We start from the raw sequence: 19,565 nt of genomic DNA, 5'->3' as shown, positions 1-19,565 counted from the left end.
AAAAAAAAAAAAAAAAGAAAAAAGAAAAAAGAAAAAAAAAAATTCCAGCACTTTGGGAGGCAGAGGCAGGAGGATCACTTGAGGTCAGGAGTTCGAGACCAGCCTGACCAATATGGTGAAATTCTGTCTCTACTAAAAATACAAAATTAGCCAGGCATGGTGGGGCACCTGTAGTCCCAGCTACTCAGGAGTCTGAGACAGGACAATTGCTTGAACCCAGGAGCCAGAGGTTGCAGTGAGCCGAGATCATGCCGCTGCACTCCAGCCTGGGTGACAGAGTGAGACTCTGTCTCAAAAAAAAAAAAAAAAAGTTAAATGATAAATTTTAGGTTAGATGTATTTAACAATTTTAAAAGTGAATGAAAGGAAAGTAAAAGAATGGTATTCTTTCTTTCTTTAACTTTACCTTTCATTCTTTTTTAAAATTCTAGAACCAGCTGCCTGTCTCAAATTTATAAGTGCTCTTGTAGATTCTACAAAGCAGAAGAGGGCATAGACTTCAGGTTCCCACAGAATGAGAGAGAATGTCAGCTTTGCTACATACCATGTGTCTGACTTTAGCCAAGCATCCTAATTATTCTGGGCCTTAATGTCCTCTCTAAAAAAGGGGCAGGGTAGCAGCAACAATGGTACCTGCTCTAAGGGATGCTCTCAGAATTACACAGGGAAATCATGGAAAGCTGGAAAGCACTTTGCAGAGCACCAGCATGTGGCAAACACTCAAGGACCGGATTCTGTGTTTAGTATGACTATCTCCAAACCCCAAAGGCTGCCGGACAGAGCTCTGGCCATGTGGCAAGGCTGTACTCCACACTGACACTGAGGCCTTGACTCATCACTTTACCCCCCAGGGTCTTATTTCTGCACCTGCCTAGCAAGGTCCTTAGGCTACATGACTTCTAAGTCTCCTTACAACTTGAAAGGAGAGAAAAGCAAACAGGCACATGGACTGGAGATGGATGCACAGAATCTGGCATGGAGTGGGTGCTTAGACACTGTATTTGGAACGGAACCAAATGTCCAGACAACACAAATAGGTTTCAAAGAATTTCACTGCACAGGAGTTCACATTCAGAGATCCCTGGTCTCCCATGGGAAGAGAGGTTTAATGCCATGACCCAGTTATGGCTAGAAGTGTCCACTGGTGGCTGGGCACAGTGACTAACCCCTGTAATCCCAGTACTTTGGGAGGCCAAGGTGGGTGGATCATTTGAGGTCAGGAGTTCAAGACCAACCTAGCCAACATGGTGAAACCCTGTCTCTACTAAAAATATAAAACCTTAGCCAGGCATGGTGGCACACTCCTGTAATCCCAGCTACTTGGGTGGCTGCAGCACGAGAATCGCTTGAACCCAGGAGGTGGAGGGTGCAGTGAGCCAAGATCATGCCATTGCAATCCAGACTGGGCAACAGGGGGAAAAAAAAAGCAGCAGCATCCATCGGTTGTTCTCATCCATCTTCCTCTTTCACTTTCTCCCTCACTGTACTCACACTAAGCAAGACTGAGTGTCAAAGGAGATCTAGTCGTACGGCTGGTTTATTCCTTCTTTAGCTATAAGATAGGACTAAGCTTAGAGTAATGGGGAAGAAATTAAGTGGCAAATGGAAGAGGAGACAAAAGATGAAGATCTGGAGAAACAAGCAGATCCCCAAGTAGAAGGGAAAATGAACTGTTGTAAATGGAGGACAAGAAGGCAAAGTGGAAGAAACTCTGCAGACCAGCTGTCCTCAGTAATATTCCTTCCCACCCTTCACTGACCCACTACCTGAGGACAGTCTGCCTTTTGGCACCATGGGCCACTCATAACTCTTCCTGAACAGAGGGTGGGGACTTGGACACACTGAATGGGATGGGTCCATGAAGAGATAGTTGTTCTGAGGATCAAGGAACCCAGGACAAGGGGACAGAGAGATTTGTCTATGAGTAATCTACATTAGCAGTCCCAACCTTTTTAGCACCAGGGACTGGTTTTGCAGAAGACAATTTTTCCATGGACTTGGGAATGGGGATTGTTTTGGGATGAAACTGGTCCACCTCAGATCATGAGGTATTAGATCCTCATAAGGAGTGTGCAACATAGATTCCTCGCATGCACAGTTCACAATAGGGTGCATACTCCTGAGAATCTAATGCCACTGCTGATCTGACAGGAGGTGAAGCTCAGGCAGTAAAGCTCGCTGTCCACTGCTCATCTTCTCTGGCTGTGCAGCCCAGTTCCTAACAGACTACAGGCCGGTACTGGTCCATGGCTCCGGGGTTGGAGACCCCTGATCTACACCACTGTCACATACATGTCCTTCCAGTGGATGGGTGATCTGTCCTACCACGTCTGTGCCCTGCAGAGCCACCCCAAGAAGGCTTCAGGACAGCTTGCAGTGCACGTACAGAGTTTGTGTCCACCTTGCAGGCATGATGCCACATATCCAGCTCCACATGGAAAGCCAGGCAGCTTTCCATGCAACAGCTGCACTAGGCTCTGCAGTATGAGGCTATTAGCAGCCCCTTCCACGTGGGGCTTCCAGTCTAGCGGGGAGATCACTAATAAGCAAGTAAACAAATCAGTCATGACAGTTATTATTGTCATAGGGCTATGGAGGAGAGAAAAGAAACAGCAAGCCCAGGGAGTGAGTGACTAACCACCCATTTCACTTCTATCATGCCTGACTTAGTAACTTTTAATGTAGGAACATGCTTTTCCCTCTACGGAAAGATGCAGGACCCTTCATTCTGGGTCCTAATAAACCCCTACAGTCCTAGTGCCACCTCAACCCAGCCATCTCTGATAGGACTTCCACTCCCCTGGCTCCCCTGGCTCCCCAAGCCCATCACTCAGGGCCAGCCTGCTAGTACTTTTCCTGGTTTATATCCAAAGTCTCCTCATACAAATGTCTAGAATCTGCAAGAAAGTTGAGTAAGGGCTAACAGGCCCAGTAAAGAACAATGACCACCTCTGCTGCTCCAACTATCCTATCTGGTTAAGAAAGAAGCCAGAGAGAAGTCTGTGAAACGTAGGTGTGGTTTTCTTTAAAAAGCTAATTTTTTCCGTTTACATAATGGAGAATATGCTACTTGTTTTAGAAAATACTCTACTCATTTTCTCTCCTCTACAATTACTCAGGTCCCACTTTAGTTGGGTTGAAATAGAGAACACCCACACAGGCTGGATGGTTAAATACTATTTTAGGGTGCCTTTGTCTGCAATTCACCAGTCCCAGAGCAGGCACCGCTTACATTTAGTTCGTATGAAAGGGTTTAGTCCTCCTCCCCATTCTTTTATCTATCCAAGAATTGCATACAGATTCCCTATGATGATATGACGCAAATCAAGTTGGAAATCTGCTCAAAACTGGGGACATGACTGGGTCTCCAAATATCTCCATTCTTACTTACCACTCTTCTTCCCTGAATTGCAATGTTTCTCGAATATATGCCCACCCACATATATACAACACCCTTCCTTTCCATCTGCTGATTCACCTGCTCTCTGCCCCTCCTCCCCAGACCCTACTCAGCTCTGGTTGTTTCATGGCCAAAATCCCATCAAATTATTGAGCCAGTTCTGATTATCTTACCTCAGCAGGGGGCCCCTAATGTCTCTTTTGGCATCTCGTTTATTTCCTTCACAAGGCTCGCCATAATTTGTAATTTTGTGTATTGTTTATTGGCTCTTTTCAGCTCCATAAGAACTAGCACCGTGCCTCCATTGTTTACTGCTGCATCCTAGCACAATGTGTAGAAAAGAGCCAATCAATAAAAAGACTGCCATTGTATCTGGGTTTTGTTTTTCTGGGTCCTTTAGCCAGTGTTTGCAGGGAGGCGCGGGGATCTCTGAGTATCCAATATTGAGCCCTCCTACTACCCTGGTTTAGAAACCTTAAAGTGCTTAAAAATCACAGGGGAGTTTACGAAAGACGTGCACTCCCAGGACATGCCCATTCTAGAGATTCTGGTTCAGTAGGTCTGAGGCAGGGTCTTTCAACACAAGAAGTCCAAGGTCCCTATTCCCTGGGGCCTTGACACACTATAAATGTCTCAGTTGCCCACTTAGTTCTACTTGCCCCAGGGCCAAAAGCTTTTCTCTGAGTCCCAGCCCTCTGACTACCTCATTGCCTTTTTATCTTTCGGTTGGTTCCCTTGAGAGCTGCTCCCACCCCCACCAGGATGTATAAGGTGTGAAGTGCTCAGAAGCAAGAAGGTATTGCTTCCTGAACTTCTTGATGTTCTTGCCAACAAAGTGGGACTTCTCCCAATGTCGACCATTATAAGACAAAGCCAAATTTATCCCTCCCCTAAAGTAAACACATTGGACTTTTGGCGAATCCCTCTGGGGACAGCGTCACTCGTGTCTGAGCATGGTTTGCAGCACAGCACACCTCAGCTTAGCCCGGCCCAGCTTCCCTTTGTTCAGGAGCTCAGCCCTCCCTCCCCGGCACCTCCCAAAGGAGAAAATTCAATGTAGGAGAACAAGCTATTCACCTTAAGGAGCCTTCTGTTGACAAGAAGATCCAGGTCTTATTCGGCTCCTATCAGCAATTCTTTTTAAACAAGGACAACCTAGCCACAATACACAATAATAAAACCCACATTTCCCTTAAGCTAAATGACTTCAACCTGGAAAGGGGGAATCCTATACTTGATTTCACCTGATTGTGATATCCTTATTATGTTCACTTTATTCAATGAATAATAAGAACAAGATGTTTGGGAGAGAATAATACCATTTTATAAACTCCCACTTTAAAGCAGAACTCTGAGCTTTTCTAGATAGTAAGACTGATTTTTCTGAAAATACAATGTGTCTCACTTACAACGCATGGAATGAACTTCAATAGTTTCTCAATGGAATTACTAGTACTTTAACTATCCAAAAGCACAGGTCTTAAGATGGAAAAGCCTCTAACTAGTCATTTTTCCCAGAACATTAATTAAATCCCAAGGGCTAAAGTCCAAAGCTAGTCTGGGTTGTAACCCATATGGTTGCTTCTTTGTGGCTTTGTTTCCATTTATTTTAGCCCTGAAAAATATTCGCCTTCAAAACTAAACTTAGTAAGATGAGAGCACAGGAGATGGCCCAGTGGGCCCTTAATCAGGCTCATTCTGTGTCACAGGGCAAACCACCAAATGATGCTGGCTCATGGGCCCTGTACTTTTTCTGATAACACTACCTTAACTCCTTCAACTTCTAAAATTCAATGAATATTAGAAATCAGTAGGTGTTCACTGAAAATCATAAAATCACATGCCATATGAAATAACGTATATCTATGCCTTTAAAGATGGCAGGTCACATTGGAAAGCATGGCCATTTCCTCAAATACTAATTTTAAGTTATATATTTTAAATTTTGAATTGACACATAGTAATTATACATATTTATAGGGCACATGGTGAGTTTTGATACATATATAGTGATCAAATCACAATAATGAGATTATTCACCACCTCAAATATTTACCATTTGCTTGTGTTGGGAACATTCACAATCTTCCTTCCTAGTTATTTGAAAACCCATAGTAAATTATTGTTGATGAGAGTCACACTACAGTGCTGTAGAATACTAGAACTTATTCCTTTTATCTAGCTATGATTTTATATCCTTTAACCAATCCCTCCCTATCTCTCTCTCCCCCTTACCCGTCCCAGCATCTAGTAACCACTATTCTACTCTCTACTTCTATGAGATAATTTTTCATGCCATATGAAATAACGTATATCTATGCCTTTAAAGATGGCAGGTCACATTGGAAAGCATGGCCATTTCCTCAAATACTAATTTTTAAGTTATATATTTTTAAATTTTGAATTGACACATAGTAATTATACATATTTATAGGGCACATGGTGAGTTTTGATACATATATAGTGATCAAATCACAATAATGAGATTATTCACCACCTCAAATATTTACCATTTGCTTGTGTTGGGAACATTCACAATCTTCCTTCCTAGTTATTTGAAAACCCATAGTAAATTATTGTTGATGAGAGTCACACTACAGTGCTGTAGAATACTAGAACTTATTCCTTTTATCTAGCTATGATTTTATATCCTTTAACCAATCCCTCCCTATCTCTCTCTCCCCTTCCCCCCCCCACCATTTAGTAACCCCTATTTTCCCCTTTTCTCTTTGAGAAAATTTTTTTTTTTTTTTTTTTTTTTTGAGATGGAGTCTTGCTCTGTCACCTAGGCTGGAGTGCAGTGGCGGGATCTTGGCTCACTGCAAGCTCCGCCTCCCGGGTTCACACCATTCTCTGCCTCAGCCTCCCAAGTAGCTGGGACTACAGACACCCACCACCATGTCCAGCTAATTTTTTTTTTTTTTTTTTTGTATTTTTAGTAGAGACGAGGTTTCACCATGTTAGCCAGGATGGTCTTGATCTCCTGACCTCATGATCCACCCGCCTTGGCCTCCCAAGGTGCTAGGATTACAGGCGTGAGCCACCGCACCCAGCCAAGATCAACGTTTTTAGCATTCACACAGGAGCAAGAACATGCAGTGTTTATCTTTCTGTGACTGGCTTATTTCATTTAACATAATTTTCTCCAGGATCACCCATGTTGCTGTGAATGACAGTATTTCATTCTTTTTTCTGACTGAAAAATATTCCATTGTATATAAGTACCATATTTTCTTTATCCATTTCTCTGTTGATAGACACTTAGGTTTTCAAATCTAATATTTTGTAAGAAAATAAAAAAATTCAGCTCTTGTCTCTCTATAAACTTGAGTTTTATAATCTTCAGAAGGCCAAAAGTGTCCTAAAAAAGACAATAGGTGCCAAGGCTAGGAAGGCCAGATGGACTTGATGTGTGTCCCTATAAACCTCTGGGAAGTGAGGACAACAAAGTCCATTCTTGTACTGCAGCTCTTGCACCTCACCCCTGTACCAGACCCAAAGCTGGGTACACATTTGCTTCTCAATAAATCCTCCTGAAAGAATGAATTACCCTTAGAAGAAAACGTCTCAAAGGACGCAGTTCTCAGGAAAAATTTGGTCTTCAAATCAGCAGAAATATTTTCTAAAAGTTAGCAGGGGTAGGTGGAGCAGAATATATTTATGAAAGCTGTCAACTTTATATTTCACCAAGTGAGAGCACGTGAGAAAGAAAACAAACAAATCCCCTCCCCATCATTTCTTCACAAAATGAAAATTTTAAGAACAATGTCTAAGTGAAAGGTTGTTCATAGACTTTATTTAAAAAAAAACTCACTATATTCATTTATCTTATATTTATACTTTCACCAAAAGCAATAAAACTATAGCACAGGCTGGCCCCTAGGAGCCACTGAACTGGATACAGTTCCTTCCAGCCTTCCATTAAGAGTAGGAAATTAGTAGTATGAAGAGAAATACCTGAAAGAGTGAGCAACAAGAAAAAGGATCAAGACGTCATGCCAGAGAAAACAGGAGGAGCCAATGGGGCAAAGCTGCAGGGGAGTTGGGGAGATGGGTAGGCTACCAGGCAAAAGGCAGCACAGGTGGGTCAACTAGGCAAGTCCTGCCTCAATGCCTCTGCTCAGTCCAACACCTCTGATGCTTCTCCGAGGCAGTTCCCAGACACGGAAAACTAGAGGCAGCTGCTGACATGGCTTCCACTTTTTCTGCCAACACCACACTAAGGATTCCCCTGAGGGTGAGGCCCACAGATCTGGTTTCCCTGGAGACAAGAAGGCAGGCTGAATAGTTGGATCTGAACAATGGGGCAGAATAAACCAGACCTGGAAGTAATTCAGAGCTTTTTTGCCATGCAGTTCATTCAACTGGGAATGAGAACTAGTGTTCACACAGTGACCATGTTGGCTACAGGATGTGCTCATTGACACTGATAACAAAAGTTGTCTAAAATTAAATGAATCATAGGATACTGTTCCAGCTGAGGAACAAACCTTGGTAGGGTAGACAGGTGACTCTACCTCAACTCAAAAAACCATACCAGAAAAACGTCAAGTGGCATCCTGCAGGGGTCCAGCAGAGAGGAAAATTACTTTGGAGTTCATGCTTCCAGAGACCAACATTATGCAGCCCAGCATCTAATTACTCATCTTCTGAGAACAGCACTCCTAGATCCTAAGTGGGAAATATGGCCCAAGTCTAACAAATCAGCTTATTCCAAATGCCATCATCACAGGGACTGATTCAGAAATGGGCACATGCCCCAAGCCAGATAAATGAGACTCAAATATGGGACTTTTTAGAACTAGGAAGGAGAGGCTGTTATTTCACTATGTGGTAGGCAGAATCCTAAAGGTAGCCATCAAGATTCCTATACCCTGATAACATAATCAAACACTAATCTAGGTACTTCTATGAAGAGATTTGCAAATGTAATTAAAGCTTTAACTCAGCTGACCAAAGATACAGATTACTTGGCTGATCCTGGACCAATCAGGGGAGACCTTTAAAATGCACAGCATTTCTTCCAGTTGGTAGCAAAAGACAACATCAGAGAAATTCAAAGCACAAGGATTTGCCACGCTGTTGTTGACTCCAAGATAAAGGGTGAGGAGGGGGAGTGTGACAGCCTCTAGAAGCTGAGAGCTGCCCTCAGGTGACACCCAGCAAGGAAGCAGGACACATAGTTGCACAACTACAAGGAACTAAATTCAGGCAACAATGTGCAGAAGCTGGGACGGAGGCTCTTCTCCAGATCCTCCAGATAAGAAACTACCCCAGCCGTGCCTAGATTTCAATTTCATGAAACCTTAAGTAGAAAACCCAGTTGAGTCCACCCACATTTCTGACCTGCATAACTGTGAGCTAATAAATACATATTTGAAGCCACTAAGTTCTTGGTAATTTGTTACCCATTAATAGAAAACTAATATACACTGGAATTAGTGACTAAATAATTTGTCCCTAGAGAGGGGCTGACCTAAATAAAGATGAAGCCAATATAGAAAAAGAAGAACCGAGAGATAGGAATAGATGGCATCTCCGTGATGAGTTTTCATCCCTGGACCTAGCCATGCATACAGCCTATCCTGATCCTAAGTTTTCAGATATATATCAATAACATCCTGTTCTTATTAAAACCAAGTTGAATTGACTTTCAGTCACACGGAAAGAATCCCAGATACTTTGTAAAACATCTTCAATCAATCCTGAATTAAGGCCTAACCCTGCAGACTGGGTTTGTATTTGAATACAAAAATACAGCTGCCTATTCTTACAGAAATAATACCATTCAGTCAGCTCAAGAATGTTAAAGGCCTAAGAAGCCTCTTTCTTGACCATTTTCACAAAATTAACACAATTTTGAGGAAGAAACACATCCTGAACAAAACAATATGTACCATCTTGAGGCCTGATATGGCTTGATGCCAAAATACCTATATGTTAAACCGTGGATGCTAATAAAAACACAATCTAGTCTTTCACATGGAGGTACACAAAGACACAGACACATGCATACTGACTCAAAGAGGGACACCGCATGTGTATAAATTGTCCTACTTTTAACAAAATTAACATACTAAAGGATTCTTCATAGATATCTTTGACATCGAGGCTAAAGTTTAGTTATTATGACCAGCATAATTGAACAGATAAGAGTTAACAGTAGTATATGAAGAAAAATTAATTTTTCATATTGATTTCAGGTAAATAAATCATCTCTTTCATACCAAGCTAAATAAAAATAGGTATCTCTTTTGTAGAATAAGACTGCAATTACAAATTCAAGGTTAAACTTCTTAATATTGATATCAGGTCATTACTGAACATCTGTTGCATGCTAGTAATTTATTACATTTGTTTCTTATAAGATAGCCTCTTCCTCTACATTCTAATGGTATTCCCAAGGAATTTGTCCTCTTATGGTAGAACCACAGTCAGAATATAGCACAGCACAAATCTGAATCCATGCCCATTGTGAGCATCTTCTCTTCCTCTGGTTCCTCGATAACCAGTGAAGGTGACGATGACAAACACAAATCTGGAAATCTCCTGACTATTTTTGATAAAGTCAATACTAAATTTCAAAGCAGTAACAGAGGCAGAACACACCTTTAGAATGCCCTGTAGGGTCAATTAACAGCAAAAATATTTCTACCTTATTCTATAAACACAAAGAGCACTTATAACGAATTCTTCAGAATAAGTTACAGTAATATTCTTACCATTAAAGAGATGCTATTATCCTCTCACTCTAACCCATTTATGCCTAGTGTTCCGTTGTTGGAATGCTCAGCATGTGGGAGTTATTTATATCCTACTGCTCAAGGTCATCGCCAAGGTCTGATTGCAAAAATTCAAAACATCACAACCTTGGCCATAAGTGGGCTAAGCACTCATAAAGGGAGCACAATGAAGTATCAGAGAACTTGTGCTTGCCTTTTTCAGATGCTTTAGGTTCTACTAGTTACCAGGCGAAATGGCTTAGCCAGTGTGATGGTGTTAACATTCCTCATGAAGTAACAACATGACTGAAATTTCTCCACCTTGAAAAATCATTTCTCTTTCCTACCCTCTACCTCACAGAGTTAGAAATGGGGAAGCAAGGTGGGAAGAATAGATTATCATCCCCTTTTGACCCTCACTGTTGAGTCTACCAATTTCTTTTTTTCTTTTTTTGTTTTTTGTTTTTTGAGACGGAGTCTTGCTCTGTCACCCAGGCTGGAGTGCAGTGGCCGGATCTCAGCTCACTGCAAGCTCTGCCTCCCAGGTTCACGCCATTCTCCTGCCTCAGCCTCCCGAGTAGCTGGGACTACAGGCGCCCACCACTGCGCCCAGCTAGTTTTTTGTATTTTTTAGTAGAGACGGGGTTTCACTGTGTTAGCCAGGATGGTCTCGATCTCCTGACCTCGTGATCCGCCCGTCTCGGCCTCCCAAAGTGCTGGGATTACAGGCTTGAGCCACCGCGCCCGGCCGAGTCTACCAATTTCTTCTCCCCTACAAAAGACAACACTATCCTTTCCCATTCCATGACCTGGATATTACAGGACTCAGCAACTTCCATATGGGTTGGTTTCTTACTCTCCATCAGTGGTCCCTGACATACTCAGCTACTTCAATGTCCAGGCTGACAATCATGCTAATGTCTGGCTTCATAATTCCTCAACCTCCTCAATTCCAGTGTTTCTTCCACTTCACTATGGCTGGCCACCTCCGCAAGTTGCCATAAACTTCAGAATCTCAAACCTTCTAAACATAGTCCCCATCCCCTCTATCTCGTTCACTCCCTGCAACTGAACTTATTCTGTCCTCCTAATTCTATTAAGGTTTTATGTTTTTCTATGTTCCTACAATGAGGCATCCCACTTAGACTCCTTACCATGTGAGAAACATACATGGGAGAGACAGACAGCTGTCTCTATGGTTTGATTCTGGGGACAAAAAAAAAAAGTCAGTATACCCACCTACAAGTATTCCTCCCACTGATGCCTTAAGTCTTAGCTACCTTGAAATCCTCACCATTGGAGGTATAGAGTTTATTGGTGTGCAAAAGACTGATGCAACATTTATCCATTTTCACATTCCAGGATTTAGCATCTGCTTCTTTGTGCTCAACACATCTCTCTCGGGTAAACCCATTAACCCATGACAAGATTGTTTTATTTTTTGCAGATTTATAAGCTGCCTTCTTAGGCCTGGAGAAGATAAACAATAGTGATGGTCAATGCCAGCACAAGACAGTTTCATGGCCAATAAGCCTCAAAGACAAGGGAAATATGTAATCCATGTAAGGTCACCAAAGCTTCTCCTTCGAGGTCAATTGGCTTGTGGCTGACCTTACCTATATGGCCTTGAAATTCCAGGTAAAGAAGTAAATGTAAAATGAAAACAAACTCATATTCACTCAACTGACATTGTTTTATCCAAAAGGTAAATGCAGAATACCTTCAAAGTATCTATCAGATAAGAAAATAAAGTGTTTTTCCTGAGCACAGAGGCCATCAGTTTTTGAGGTGACCGCTTCCTTCTGTATGATATGACATAGGACTTGGGTTGGGTGAGTATAATAAAGAAGAAAAGAAGGCCCATGGTGACCCAGAGCTTCAGCCTCCTCCAGCCATACCACTCCGGATCCCCAGTTGATCACAATTCTTCACTTACAATAATGTGGCCTCTCTCTTGTGTGAGATTGATAAATAACTGTGCTAAGCACATATATCACTTCCATTGCACTACTTACTATTCACTCCCCAAAAAGGCTTCAGATGGTGGGTTGGCCAGGAGGAGGCCTTAACCATGAGTCACTTAGTTTTCCTTATTCCATCCCTGATGGGAAGCTATGGCTACATTCTGAAAGCACTGGGAAAATGGAAAAGGGGTAGAATCAATGAATGTTAAAATTGAAAGGCCTCACTTTCAATATATGATCTCACTTATAAGTGGAATCTAAAAAAGTCAAACTTTTAGTAGAGAGTAAAATAGGGTTACTAGAGGCTGGTGGGGAGGAGGTGGACAGGGAAAGGGGGAGACATTAGTGAATGGGTATAAAGTTTCAGTTAGACAGGATAAATCAGTTTTGGTGTTTTATTGCACCACACAGTGACTATAGTTAATAACAATATATTGTATATTAGCTGAAATAGAGGATCTTAAATGTTCTCATCACAAAGAACTGATACATATTCAAAGTGTTGAATATGCAAATTCACCTGATTAGTTCATTCTACAATGTACACATTTATCAAAACATCACGTTGTATCCCATAAATATATACAAATGTACAATTATTACTTGTCATTTAAAAATCTAATTAAACTTTAAAAAATCGCCCAAAGGACACCTAGACTTAGCCCAGTTCAAAACTTCCTACAGAGTTAGAAGTGGGGAAGCAAGGTGGGAAGAATAGATTATCATCCCCTTTTGACCCTCACTGTTGAGTCTACCAATTTTTTCTTGGTAGTTTTAGTTTACAAATGAAAACTAAAAGAAGTTGATGTGGTGCTATTTCATATATAGTCTGGGAGTTGGAAACAGTAGTTTGAGGACCCAATATGGCTTTTTTTTTTTCCCAGGGAAGGAGAGATTCATTAGTTTTCTTTATAAATATATTATTTTTCTTAATTGGAACTGAATCAAGGAATGTGATCTACAAGCATACAGAGAGTAAAACAATCATTTTTCTTCATTTTATCTTTCAAGTACCTTTCTGATCTATTGAATCCTTATGAATTACACGGACTGGCAGACTGACTAAGACCAAGGTTTAAGGTGGATGAGACACTGACAGATCTCAAGTCTACAAAACTTTCCTGTCAGGATTCAAAAGATCCTAACCCCCAAAATCTGATGTCTTATAGAGATAGAGTCATACAGCTCAGGTGAATGTCAGTAGGGAGATTTAATCAGTTTTTTTTCTGGAAAAAACTCCTATATCCTAGTCCCAGAGATACCAAAAACTGTGAAATAAAAAATGCAATTCCTATCAAGAGACTCAAAGTCAAAAACTGGGAGCTCCAGGCTGGTAGAAGAAAAATGGGACTGGCAGGTGTCAAATCTATACTCATGCCAAGTGGAAACAAGAAGTTAGTGAGCTCTTCAGCCCAGTAGGAAAGTATGAGAAACACACACAGAGACAACATACGCGGATACGCTACACCATGTATCACCGTGCCAGGCAGAGAAGACCTCGGGTCAAGTGCCAGCTCTGGAATCAAGCTGAGCCCCATCTGTCAGTCACAGAGCAAGTGGACAAAGAAGTACAAATAGTAGAAGTGAAATACCAGATGTAAAATTTGAGGAATATATAAGGTATGTATGTAGCATCTTGTAATTATTACTTAGGTACAACATATGGAAATATCTGGAAAAAATTTGTGGACCATGATTCTCGTGAGGCTCAAGAAACTCTTTTTTGGTTTTAGACTTGCAAGTTGGTATGGAACAGAGTGCAGTTACAGAACTGGTAGGTTCTTTATAAGGATGTGTGGGCAGGTGGTGAATAAATAAAATAAAGGAACAAAAACCAATGAAGAGAGCTAACATAACAAAAAGTTCTATCTTACATGTTTATTTAGAGATGGGAGGCATACTCCTGTAAAAAGTTAGCTATACAAAGAGGCCAGAAAACACCTCATAGTAATAAATATATATACAATAGATAACAATAGCTCTTAATAGTCAACAACCAGAAACAAGTATACAATAAGTTACAGCAAAGCAAATGAAAACTACGACTATAGACCAAACATGAATGACCCTCATGAACGTAACATGGAGCAAATAAAGCCAGACACAAAAGAGTGTATCCATGAATAAAACACTAAAAAATACTAGTTATCTTCATAGGAGAGTAGTGACTGGAAGGAATTACAGAGAGGCATCTGGGATGCTGGTAATATTTTGTTTCTTGATTTATGTGCTGATTGCATACTTTGTAAGAATTCATTCAGCTGTATACCTATGACCTGTGTACTTTTCTGTATATATTTTCTATCCCCATTAAAAATATTATAGCAATGTTTCCCATTTGTGTTCCATAGGGACTCTGTCGCCTAAAGAAATGTGATTAGGTGGTTCTTCTGTAAAAGAGTTTGGCGTTCAATAAGTTGGGAAATGCTGGGAATGACATAAGACATTTCAATCTATGAGTGGGAACACATTCACCCTCCTTGATGGTCTCTGACCCATTCATACTGCACCTCCTTCAAGTTTCCCCAAGGCTTTTTTCTGGTCTCCCAAACTTTGGCCACAACAGAAACTGTGTGAAAGAATGTGGGTCAATCTATATAGTTCACCCCCTGATGGAAGAAAACCACTGTCAGCACATAATGTATTCAACCAGTCTGGGTCAGCAGCGTCACCTCTGCATGGAAGCATGCACATTTAAAATATGGTGCTGCCTGCTGTTTTAGATGGACCTCTCTATCCAGCGCTCTTACGCCCAGGCAATCAGTGCAGTAAGCTGGCACACACTTCATGTCATTTGCAAATACAATGTAGTGAAGGAATATGGAAAAGCAGATTTTCAAATATAGCTTTTCACAACTGCGATTTGGGAATGCTCAAGTGATCTCAGCATCCTTATGGGTTTGCAGCTCAAGAAACAGTTTCTCCCAAATACTCGAAAGTTGTCATGAGCTGACTCTTACAGTCACCTAATTTTTCTAGTCACTTATGTCAAAACAAACCTTTGCTCCTTTACAGCTAGCATTTTGCTTGTTCACGGTGGGGTGGACAGCTGCATTCACTGATTCAGGCTCTTGCCTCTTTTCTCTTAAACTCTTTTTCACTCATTACCATGAGGAAGATTAGAATTTGGAGCCTGTCTGTATGCACGCACACAAAAATAACAATTCTGTGTCCTTATCTTTAGGACATTTTTTACCACTTTAGCTATTTAACTTGGCTTAACCAAGCAGCTGGTTTACTTTTAGCTATTTTTTCTACCAAGTTCTAACCAAAAGAAAGAAAAGAAAAGAAAATCCCCTAAATTTAGTGAAATACCCTTTTGTGCAGTGGGAAAGGAAGAGGAGGAAGCGATGCATCTTCAAAACATCAAATAAGCAATTTGCCTAAAGCCCATCATTTCTCTTTTTGGCATCTGATCATCAGATCTTTTCACTCTCTTTGCTATGACCCTAATCAGACATACTAAATACCACCCACTACTACTTAATTTACAATGAGGACAAGAAGAGCCAGACAGAGTATTCCAAACCAATGTCTTAAGCAAAGGCATTCATAATAATAGATATCATAATTATGTTACATTAATTTCATACAGGAGAATTCAATTACATATTCCAAAGAAAATCCAGAACAAGCTAATTAACATCATGATGTCCAGTTTGGTGGGAAATCATTTGGATTGGAAAATATGGCTTCATGTCTCAAAGTCTACTAAGAAAATCACATTGCAAACACCAAACTATATCATTCTCAGTGGATAAGCAGTAAGCATGATTATGTTTGAAACTGCAGAAGCCATTAGGAAAAACAGAGATGTAGACAAAATAAAATTAAGAGAAAATTTTACAAATGTTAACTGTCACAGCCATGGTTATATAATCCTGAAGAAAAGCTGAAAAGAGTGTAACAAAATGACTGCTGGACTTGGGTTAGGGCCAAGACATCGTGAGCCGCCTCACAAACAATATCTTAAATATGTTTGCTCCAGAAGAAGGAAAAACATTACCAATTGAACAAAGAACTATAAGTATTACAAGTTCACTTAAAAGCAAAAATACTAAGTTTTCATCAGCACAAATTCCTAGTACTGTGAAAAAGAATGGTAAAACTCATGATTGGCTAATTAATGTTCTTATAACCAGTAATGATTGCACCTACCTCATTTAAGTCCTGCTGAGTTTCAAAAGCATCCTTTGGCCAAATGACAGTCCTCTGGTCTATTCTATAAAATACAAACAAAAATTATTTCCATTTAAAAGAGACTTTTCAATGATGTACATGTGAACCTGGTGACTACAAATCTGGCTGTACCCCTGATAAAAAAACCCTTGGTGGTGTCCCACTGCCTGTAGAATAAAATACAGACTCCTTACAATGGCCTGTAGCACATTATAGCACTTGAACCCTGACAACCTTCCTGGCCCCCTCTGCTACCACTCTCATCCTTGTTCACCATACTCCAACCACCCTGGCCTTCTCTCTGTTCCTTGAATATGTAGTGCTTGCTCCCTGTTCAAACCTTCACACTTACTGTGCCTGAGCCCAGACTGCTCTCCCCTGGGATCTGCATACAATTCACTTTTATCACCATGTACGCATCAGCTCAGCTCACATGGCACCACCCCAAGGAGGCCTCCCTAACTAGACATGCCCTCACCCTCACTCTCTAGCATACTGTCTGTAGAGGACTGCGTGCTCGCAAACGAGATGTTCCCAATAAGTCCTGCTCTTGCAAACAAAGCAGGGTGTTCCCGGTAGAAGCCAGCTGCAAACAGCAGACCCTGGGGGCTTGTTTATATGTAAACATCTTGAAAATCCAGAAAGTCAGGGAAAGGTCAGAAAAACAACAATGTGTCTTGTGACTTGGTAACATTGCACAAACGACTGTATAAAATAAAGCAGAGCGTGTCCTTTGGGGCGGCCGCCATGTTTGTCTTGTCTTGTGTTGTCTTGTGTGTTCATTCCTTTGTTTAGGAAACACACAGGGCCCGGCGCGGTGGCTCAAGCCTGTAATCCCAGCACTTTGGGAGGCCGAGACGGGCGGATCACGAGGTCAGGAGATCGAGACCATCCTGGCTAACACGGTGAAACCCCGTCTCTACTAAAAAATACAAAAAACTAGCCGGGCGAGGTGGCGGGCGCCTGTAGTCCCAGCTACTCGGGAGGCTGAGGCAGGACCCAACAGCTGTCCTATACGTTTTCTTCTTAGCACTTCCTATTTAAATTATTCACTTATTTGCATGTTCACAGTAAAGTGTGAGCTCCAAGGATGTATTGATTATGTTTATTTTCTATACTGCTAAAATCTCACCTATTAAAATTCAGTTATTCTTTTGATTGAATGAATGTGATCTGATACAGTTGCAGAAAGATACCATTTGTCTACTGAAGACAGCTTATGGAAATTTCATCCTATTTCTGAACTTACACAATAAATGTTATAATATTTGCTGGGTACCACGGTGCAATAGTTTGGATGTGGTTTGTTCCCACCAAAACTCATGTTGAAATATGATCCCCAGTGTGTCAGTGTTGGGAGGTGGGGCCTAGTGGGAGGGGTTTGGGTCATGGGATCTGTGACAAGGGAGGGATATGGAAGTTAGTTCTTACTCAAAAATAAATTTGTTCCCATCGTGGTTTTGATTTGCACTTCTCTAATGATCAGTGATGTGAGCCTTTTTCCATTTGTTTTTTGGCCCCATGTATGTCTTCTTTTGAAAACTGTCTGTTTGGCTGGGCGCAGTGGCTCATGCCAGTAATCCTAGCACTTTGGGAGGCTGAGGTGCGCAGATCACAAGGTCAGGAGTTTGCGACCAGCCTAGCCAATATGGTGAAATCCTGTCTCTACCAAAAAACAAAAATTAGTGGGGCGTGGTGGCAGGCGCCTGTAGTCCCAGCTACTTGGGAGGCTGAAGCAGGAGAATCACTTGATTGAACCTGGGAGGCGGAGGTTGCAATAAGCTGAGATCGCATCACTGCACTCCAGCCTGAGTGACAGAGTGAGACTCTGTCTCAAAAAAAAAAAAAAAAAAAAAAAAGAAGGAGAAGAAAAGTGTCCGTTCATATCCTTTGCCCACTTCTTTTATGAGGTTGCTTGTTTTTTTTTCTTGTAAATTTGTTTAAGTTCCTTATAGATGCTGGATATTAAGACCTTTGAGGGATCCGTAGTTTGTAAAAATTTTTTCTCATTCTGTAGATTGTCTGTTTACACTGCTGATAGGTTCTTTTGCTGTGCAGATGCTCTTTCATTAGATTCCATTTGTCAATTTTTGCTTTTGTTGCAACTGCTTTTGGCATCACCGTCATGCAATCTTTGTCTAGGCCTGTGTCCTAAATGGTATTTCCTAGGTTGTCTTCCAAGGTTTTCATAATTTTGGGTGAAAACCAAATACTGCATATTTTCACTTATAAGTGGGAGCTAAATGATGAGAACACATAGACACACAGAGGGGAACAACACACACTGGGGCCTTTCAGAGGGTGGTGGGTGGGAGGAGGGAGAGGATCAGGAAAAAATAACTAATGGATACTAGGCTTAACACCTGAGTGATTAAATAATCTTTACAACAAACCCCCATGACACAAGTTTACCCATGTAACAAGCCTGCACTTTTACCCCCGAACTTAAAATAAATGAAAGGAAGAGGGAAGGGGAAGGGACGGGAGGGGAGGGGAGGGAAGGGAAGGGAAGGGAAGGGAAGGGAAGGGAAGGGAAGGGAAGGGAAGGGAAGACATTCGCTCCCTAGAGAACAGCTTGTTGCAAAGAGTCTGGCTTCCTTGGTTTCACTCTCTTGCTTCCTCTCTCACTATATGATCTCTGTTCAAGTCAACTCCCCTTTGCTTTGTGCCATGGGTGGAAGCAGCCTGAGGGCCACACCAGGTGCAGCCACCCAATCTTAGCCTTTTCAGTGATCATTATTGCGAGCCAAATAAATTTCTTTTCCTTATAAATTATGCAGCCTCAGGTATTCTGCAATACCAACACTAAATTGACTGAGACACATGGCAAAGCTGGGTTTTGCCACTACATAGCTGACAACAGATGAAAATGAACTTTAGGCATATCTACCTAAAGTAAGTCAATTTTCTTTAGCTTACAAACAAAAATAAAATACACAAAACTGCACTGTTGAAAGATCCTTAGGTCCAAATCATGATTTGTTAAATTCTATTAAATAGAATTCAAGTGTTTCTGAAACAGTCTGAATACTATTATATAATAAACATATTAACATAGTTATTATCCTTATGAAAAGGACAGTTATCTTAAGGAATAAGTGATTTTCAGTGTTAACATTTATAAAAGATTTCTTTGGGGATCTAATTATTTACAGTTACTATTCTGCTCCAATTTGAATCCTGAAGAAAGCATATATGTCCTCTAAATGGGAAACAAGGTCAATATCTAAATGTCATGATGCACATTTAGAAATACCAGGAGCCTAACTTCTTTAAAATATTCTTAAGAATATAATTTTT

At 41.1% G+C, this 19,565-nt stretch overlaps 1 protein-coding gene across 9 annotated transcripts in view; it reads right to left on the bottom strand.

The window, feature by feature from the left end:
* Positions 1-19,565, bottom strand: part of FAM13C (family with sequence similarity 13 member C) — a 147,008-nt gene that overhangs the window by 41,115 nt on the left and 86,328 nt on the right. For all 9 annotated transcript variants that reach the window (XM_017889923.1, XM_017889920.1, XM_017889916.1 and 6 more), the window contains one exon: positions 16,245-16,308. In XM_017889923.1, the coding sequence (XP_017745412.1) occupies positions 16,245-16,308 (64 nt within the window). The remainder of the gene's footprint in view (positions 1-16,244; positions 16,309-19,565) is intronic.

The sequence above is a fragment of the Rhinopithecus bieti genome, unplaced genomic scaffold, assembly GCF_001698545.2.
Source record: "Rhinopithecus bieti isolate Rb0 unplaced genomic scaffold, ASM169854v2 scaffold_18620, whole genome shotgun sequence".
Taxonomy (NCBI): domain Eukaryota; kingdom Metazoa; phylum Chordata; class Mammalia; order Primates; family Cercopithecidae; genus Rhinopithecus; species Rhinopithecus bieti.
The sequence above is the reverse complement of the archived record's forward strand: the minus strand, read 5'-3'. Positions and strand labels throughout refer to the sequence as shown.